The sequence below is a fragment of the Mauremys reevesii genome, linkage group 10, assembly GCF_016161935.1.
Source record: "Mauremys reevesii isolate NIE-2019 linkage group 10, ASM1616193v1, whole genome shotgun sequence".
NCBI classification, from domain to species: domain Eukaryota; kingdom Metazoa; phylum Chordata; order Testudines; family Geoemydidae; genus Mauremys; species Mauremys reevesii.
This window is the reverse complement of record NC_052632.1, coordinates 69,379,767-69,387,537: the sequence shown is the minus strand read 5'-3', so window position 1 is coordinate 69,387,537 and position 7,771 is coordinate 69,379,767. Positions and strand designations below refer to the sequence as shown.

General features: G+C 45.1%; 1 protein-coding gene across 4 annotated transcripts in view; it reads left to right on the top strand.

Annotated features, from left to right (window-relative positions):
- The first annotated feature begins 292 nt into the window (after positions 1–292).
- Positions 293–7,771, top strand: part of DNAH3 (dynein axonemal heavy chain 3) — a 112,444-nt gene continuing 104,965 nt past the window's right edge. For 3 of the 4 annotated variants that reach the window (XM_039492965.1, XM_039492968.1, XM_039492964.1), the window contains exons 1-3: positions 293–351; positions 962–1,084; positions 3,399–3,500. In XM_039492965.1, the coding sequence (XP_039348899.1) occupies positions 1,052–1,084; positions 3,399–3,500 (135 nt within the window). In that variant the 5' untranslated portion in view covers positions 293–351; positions 962–1,051. Of the gene's footprint in view, positions 352–961; positions 1,085–3,398; positions 3,501–4,268; positions 4,385–7,771 lie in introns of those variants that run through there. The other variant, XM_039492967.1, reaches the window with a different exon arrangement.

Below are 7,771 nucleotides of genomic sequence, written 5' to 3'. Positions count from 1 at the left end.
GCAGTACATAAGATAGGTTGACCAGACAACAAATGTGAAAAATCAGGACAGGGGGTGGGTGGTAATAGGAGCCTATATAAGAAAAAGACCCCAAAATCAGGACTGTCCCTATAAAATCTGGACATCTGGTCACCCTAACATAAGATTACACTGGGTGGAGTTTTTCTTCAGCCATTGTGGAGGAGTGGGAAAGCAGGGAGGGGGAAAAGGAGTCATTCTTATGTCTCCTAGCAACGAAAATGCTGTCACCTTGGCTACCAGGCTGAGAAGTGAAAGGCATAGTGTCAGAGAAGTTCACTTGCGCTAGGAGCTGCAGCCAGGCAAGGAGGTGGTTAAGAAGGGCAGCAGCAGGTAGCAAACCTCCCCTGCCTCCCGCCCCAATAAACTACATTAGGAAGAGGCTTAGTGGGCATTGTCTGTCTGTCTGTCTCCTTCACACTTTGATGTTTGTTCACTTTTCACAGCAATAAATGTGTGTGAAATTGTTTACTTAAAACCACAAATTTGGGGCATTCGAAAAGGAGTGAGTGGGAGGCAGTGGGAAAGGGAAGGGAAGAGAATATGGGGTTGGGGGAGAAAGGAGCATGGAAGGAGGCAGAGAAAAGAGCTGGGGATGGGAGCAAAGAAAGCTAGAGAGCTTGGGGAAGGTGGGTGGAAGAAACCTTGGGACAGCTGGAGGAGGATAGACGAGAGTTTGAGATGAGATGCAGGGAAAAAGTGAGCTTGAAGTGGGGTAGAAAAGGAAGAGAGCATGAGTAGCAGGGAGAAGAGGTCTTAGTGCGGCCAGCATGGGAGAGGGAGAAGACAACTTGAGGAAGAGACAGGTGGAGGGAGTTTCAAGAGAGCTGTTTCCTTCCAGCTGCTGGGGTGTCCGGAAAGCAGGCATCTGTTATAACACTTTCTCTAGTCTCCTGAATGGAAACTATGTCCTGAAACTATTTCCCTAATTTTCTGTATGCAGGTAGCTAATACGAGCTTATTTATTTTAAGAAAAATATTGACCTAATCTATACATTTTAACCATCAAGAAACAATTTGACCGAAGTTTACAATGAAGCCAACACAGACTCCAAGGCCCCTGAGGGTAAGTGAGTGATTTATTGTTGGGGCTCTGTGAAGTATTCACGATGAAATTTGAAAACCTTGAACACAATTGGCACTTTATCGTTAAGGATTTTCATGATCCTTACTCCTGGTTTACAGAGCAGCGTGTTCAAAGAAGCTCCACGCGGTTAAATATTAATCACACGTTAGCCTCTGTAAAGTATTCCCTCTGAAAAGGTAATATAGCTCAAGCACGCTAAGTTAAAAGGATATTAATTTTTGGAATTGCTTTTATAGCATGTCAAGAGCTGCCTTAGCAGGAATATTCACTTTCCTACCAACTCCTGGAACTTTAAGGAAGAACAAGCACCTAATAAACTCTATTGTTTGTTCACTTTAAAAACAAACAAAAAACACCAGTAAATTCTGCAGTCTTTAATCAAGCGAAATTCCTGATGACTTCAGTGGAGTTTTGCTTGATAAAGGACCATGGTATGGTCCAAAACTATGATTTATCTTGTATATTAGTGTGCTGGAGAATAGTCTATGGAGCCCAATCAGATTCCTTCTTTTATAAATCCCATTTATAAATGAGCTCTTCACTGGGTATCAAAAAAGAAGGAATTTGATTGGCTGAATACAGTTTGGACTGTCTTCTCTGCTATGGCCACATGGATCAAGAGTCAATAGCCTCTTGCTACAAAATGTATCAAAGAAACATCCTATAGAAATAAGAATACATTCTGGAAGTGTAATTACAACTGATAATACCTGCCCTTTTGATCGTGATTTAATGCACTGGCCTTCAAATACTGTGCACTTAAATGTTACACATTTCTGCCATCACTTACCCATCTGCTGTAGTTGGGATTTATGGCTCTATTAATGGATATAGACTTGGAAGATTCCAAACAATAGTTGTTGCAGTATGGTACTATAGCTTTCTGTGATCCTGTAATGTGCTTCGTAGCTCCATATGGAATGTTACCTGGTTTTTTTTTATATATATATATATATATATATATATATATATATATATATATATATATATATATATATATATATATATATATATATATTAGGGCTGTCAAGCGATTAAAAAAATTAATCGCGATTAATTGCATTGTTAAACAATAATAGAATCCCATTTATTTAAATATTTTTGGGTGTTTTCTACATTTTCAAATATATTGATTTCAATTACAACACAGAATACAAAGTGTACAGTGCTCACTTTATTTTTATTTTTGATTACAAGTATTTGCACTGTAAAAAAACAAACAAAAAAGAATTTTTCAATTTACCAAATACAAGTGTTATAGTGCAATCTCTTTATCATGAAAGTTGAACTTACAAATGTAGAATTATGTAAAAAAAAAAACCTGCATTCAAAAATAAAACAATGTAAAATTTTAGAGTCTGCAAGTCCACCATTCTTTGCTGCTAGTGTCACTTTATATAATTTCCTTGGGCATCTCCTGAACCCTACACACAAAGAAGAAATTATAAAAGGGGGAAATGTATTGAGAAAACTCCACATAGAATCCCAGAAAGCTATCTCAGCACATCAGCCCGTCCCTGAACTGAAATTGAAATAATTTTTGAACTCTAATTTCCTTTGCTCAGTAAAAGCCCTGTATTTACTTTTTGCATTTCACTCAGCTTAGACAAGGATTAGTCAGTTTCACTTTCGGGTATGCATTAACTGTTACAATGCTGCAATATTTAGTTCATTCCAAACCTGCTAGAGCAAATATTTAAAGCAAAACAGGTGTGGTGACTGACTGGTTAAGGTGCTAGCCAGGATCCTGAAGGGTGTGGGTTTGAGTCTTGTTTGATCTGACAGTGAAATGCTGCTTGCAGTTCACCTAGCTACAAAATAGGTTTCTGATGCACAAGGAAATCAATAGAGGTTGGAAATCATGCTGGCCACGTTACTTCCTTGTGGTCCTGTTGTCTACACCTAACTGTGTGAGCCATCTGTGTCTTGAGGCAGACTTTGATAAACACTTTAATTTTTTTTCTAACAGCACTTTTTTTTTATTAAACCTAAATTTTGGAATATCAGCTTTTGCTCCAGAGTCTTTATCCACGAGTGAAAGATGCCTTCAAAGTCAGGTTTTTCTTTGAAATAGACACATTTGTCATAGGGCTGTGAAGAGGTCAAAGATGACAGTGCTGCCAGAAAACCTGATTTGCTCTGAGTAAGAATATCAGTTTTCTCTTATGTTTGAATAGTTGCTACATACTGTTCTTCTAAGAAAATCAAGTGACTCCATCCTTCATGAATAAAGTCCTTTGTCAAGTAATGCAGTTCAATATCTTTTTGTGAAACACATTTTTATTCTCTCTAGTCCCAAAATAATTCTGTGTATAATATGAGTCATTCCAAAGGGATACCAGAGTTACCACCTCTGCCGGCGGCAACCACAACAGAACCCTCAGAACTGTATAAGGTATGTGTCATCTTTTCTCCGATATAAAACTTTTAAGTAGAATTCTGGAATGCCTGCAGGAATTGTATATTTTTAGGTTTTAAGCAGATGACGAGGTAAAAGGGCAGCCTAGGCTGCTAATCGGGTTTTAGATTTATCTAACTCTCCCCCTTTCCAAATATTATAGAATTATACAAGAGCCTAGTTACCTATGCTAGTTACATTACTGAAAACTCTTTTGGAAAGCTCTCAGATACAATGTGATGGGCGAGGTATAAGAAACTGAACAGAATAGCGCCTATGAACTTTCAAATGTGACTTTAGGGAGTATGAGCGCACTTTAATAGCAGTATGAATGCCTGTTTCCTTACTGATAAGATTAGCCACATCGATCATAAGAAAAACCCACAGCAGGAGTTGTAATCTGGTTTTATCATTTATTTTAAATTGGCCAACTGTATCATTATCATTTTTTACTAAAGCTCATGATAGACTGGGGAAGAAAAAAAGTTGCATCAGTAACACAAATGGAAGGAAGTTATTTTATGTCTTAATACTCTGCCTTTCCAGAGGTCATCTGGTGATGGCCAGCTGAGCAGACACATTTAATTGCAGCTCCTGAAGGAATGAAAAGAGAAGTGAGGAAATGGAAGGCAGGATGTCAATAACCTATTAAAAAAAGCTATTTTAAATTATTAAAAACTTGATGCTAGTAATGATGTCATGCAAAGAGAGGTGAAAAAGCAAGTAGCTATGTTTTCATTGCATTATTTTATTAGGTGAGGAAAGGTTAAGTGGGATGAAATGTGAGAAGAAAGTGGAATATGCATTTAAAATGGGAGCTACAGAAACCATGATCTGAAGAACATTCATGCTGTATAGTCATGTGCATTTCCTTGCTCTGGGTATGAAAATATTTCTGTAAGGAATCTACTACCTGATCCCATCCCATGGCCTTTATATATGTGAGCTGTCCTATTAAAGTTGGGACTACAGGACATAAAGTTTAACAGATGGAACAAGCTAGGTGTGGTGTTCTCTCCCATCTAGTGGCACCGAGACCACTTAGAGAGAGAGATTAATGAGTCTGCTCTACAGCCTTAGCTAAGGGCCGTATGCAGTGGTGAGCTGGAGCAGGTTCCCAAGAACCGGTTGCTAAAATTAGATCTCCGTGGAGAACCGGTTGTTAAAGGGCCATAGGGTGGGTAAAGAACTCCGGTCCGCGGGCCGGACCATCCTGTTGCTCCCAGGATTCCCAGCTGGGGAGGCTGAAGCTCCACCGGCCCTTCCCCCGCTTCTCCCCAGCTGCAGCGTGGCCAGCCACCGGCACCAGCTGGACAGCTCAGCTGAGCTCTGGAGTCGTCCTGCTGCCGCTTTTTGAGAGGTCCGGCAAGGTGTGGGGGGGTCCTGCTGCAAGCTCCAGGGCTGGCCAGAGGGGACGGGAGGGGGCAAGTGGGGCAATTGGCCCGGGCCCTGCAGGGGCCCCTGGCCCCACAAGGATGTCTCCCCCAGGACCTCCCCCGCTTCCCCCACCCTGGAGAGCAGCAGCTGGGCAGCTCAGCTGAGCAGCTCAGCTGAGCTCTGGGCTGCTGGCAAGGTAAGGGGGCTGCAAGCTCCGGGGCCGTGGGGGGGCGGGGCAAGTGGAGCAATTTGCCCCGGGCCCCTGGTCCCACGAGGATGTCTCCACCAGCCCCCCCACCCCCCCGCAGAGCTGCAGCATGGCCAGCAGCTGGGCAGCTCAGCTGAGCTCCTGAGTTGTCCTGCTGCTTTGAGCTGCCGGCAAGGTAAGGGGGGAGGGGGCTGTACATTCTAGGGTTGCCGGGGGGCAAGTGGGGCAATTTGCCCCAGGCCCTGCAGGGGCCCCTGGGCCCATGGGTATGTTTCCCTCTACCCCGGCCCCTCCCCCGCTCCCCCCCTTAAATCAGAACTTTTTATAGGGAACCGGTTGTTAAGATTTTGGCAGCTCATCACTGGCCATATGGCTTTTAGCTCATGCAGTAGAGGCTCATGCACTAAGCTCTATAAGTCCCAAGTTTGATCCCACCCACTGACGACCGGGGTCTGTCAGTGTTACACAAGCATTTAGGCATAAGCGTTGCAAACATTTCCTCTTCTTTCAGCTGATTAACAGAGTAGATCCCTTTATAGCACTGCTTGAAGAGGGCTTGAAGGGATAGAGAAGTGGGGAGGATGAGGAAAAATTCAGTTACAAAAATGTAGGAAAAAAAAGAAGAAATAAAATGGAGATGGGGTAAGATGAAAGACTATTAAATAATTTGTTGATACATTTATTGATTGATAAGACCTCATTGAAGACATGTAAAGTTACTCGTGTGTAAGTGTATGCAGGATCAGGCTCTGTGATACAGGATCAGAAGGATGTTATGAGAGGTAGAGACAATGTCTCCCCAACCATAAGTGCTGACTCCGTGAGTGCTCCAGGGCTCAAGTACCCACGGGAAAAAAAATAGGTGGTGCTCAGCATTCACCAGCCACAGCTGTTTGGCAGGGGTCACCAATCAGCTGTTTGGCAGCTGGCAGAGGTGCTCAGAGGAGGGCGGAAAGCAGCGAGCAGCTGGCAGGTGGGGGGCTTTGGTGGAGGGGCCGGAGTGGGGGCGGGAAGAAGCAGACTGAGGGCTTGGCCTTCGGAGAGGGGGCGGAGCAGGGGTGGGAAGAGGTGGAGAGGGTGGGGTCTCAGGGGAGAGGCAGAGCTCAGGTGGGGCCTCAGGTGGAGCGGCGGTGGAGCACACACTGGGAAAAATAAAAGTCACCACTTCTGTCCCCAACTGTCATTCCCATGAACCAGATTGGCATGTTTGCTATATATGCTAGTCAGGCTGTGTGAAGTGATAGATGGTGTTCCTCAGAAGGGGGCAGCTAGATACAGCTACGTGATGTCTAATGTGGCATTTCCTGGCTGCCAGCAGGGGGACTGTTTCTTCCTCTAAGTAAAGCGCAGCTTTCATGTTTGATACAGTAGCTCAGAAGGCCAGTAGTCAGTTCTTCAGGGGTCACAAGCTGTAGAGGTTTTTTTCTGCTGCCTAAGCCTGACATTATTTATTTTTCCACAACAGTCTACATTTCAGACACATTTTCAAATTATTCAATGAATTTCCAATAATGACTGAAATAAGTTAAGAACACCATTTGTTTTTCAAGAATATTACCATATACAGTCATATGACAAATGAGCTGTTCATTCTAAATTGCCATTGTTAGAATATATTATACATCAAGACAAAGCTGGAATAAATGTAAGAGCATCACTATGCTGACTATAAATCAAACCAATGAGGATATAAAATATATACTTGAAGATAAAAATCAACTAGATGTATTTTTTACATGGGTTAATAATATAATATATGGAGATATACCTATCTCATAGAACTGGAAGGGACCCTGAAAGGTCATTGTGTCCAGCCCCCTGCCTTCACTAGCAGGACCAAGTACTGATTTTGCCCCAGATCCCTAAGTGGCCCCCTCAAGTGGCCTGCATGAAATAAGTTTAGTGTTTCTCAGCGACAAAACATCCACATCATAGGAAACACCACTGGAACTGACACTGGCTAGCTCTCTGGGTGGCTGGTTCAGCAGAATGGCCAAGGGATCATGTGGTTGTGGAGAGTGATGTGCCCTTGTTTTTTCCTGCTCAGGGGTGAGGCTGACTGGCAGGGCCGGTGCAAGGAAGTTTTGCGCACTAGGCAAAACTTCCACCTTGCACCCCCCCCCTACCAAGCTAATCCTGCCCCCCCATGGCAGCTAACCATGCCCCCCACCCCCACACCAGTGGAGCCCCCTGCGGCAGCTAACCCAGCCCCCCACTCGGGGAGCCCCCCCCCCCGCAGCAGCTACCCCCCCCTGCAGCTAACCCCGGCCAGGGAGCCCCCCCCCCCGCGGAAGCTAACCCCGCCTGGGGAGCCCCCCCCCATGGCAGCTAGCCCCAGCCAGGGAGCTCCCCTCCTGCGGAAGCTAACCCCGCCTGGGGAGCCTGCTCCAGCTCACCTCGGCTCCACCTCCTCCTCTGAGCATGCCGGCGTCGCTCTAATTCTCCTCCCCTCCCAGGCTTGTGGCGCCGATTGGAGGAGACTTAGAGCGGGGGCTGTGTGCTCAGCAGAGGAGACAAAGTGGAGGTGATCTGGGGTGGGGAGAGGTTCCCCTGTAAAGCCCCCCCCCATTACTGCGGGAGGCCCTCCCTGGTCCCCCCCTCCCAGCTCACCTCCACTCCACCTCCACACCTGAGTGGGCTTTTAGGTGCCCTCAACCACAGGGCGTCCTAGGCGGCCACCTCG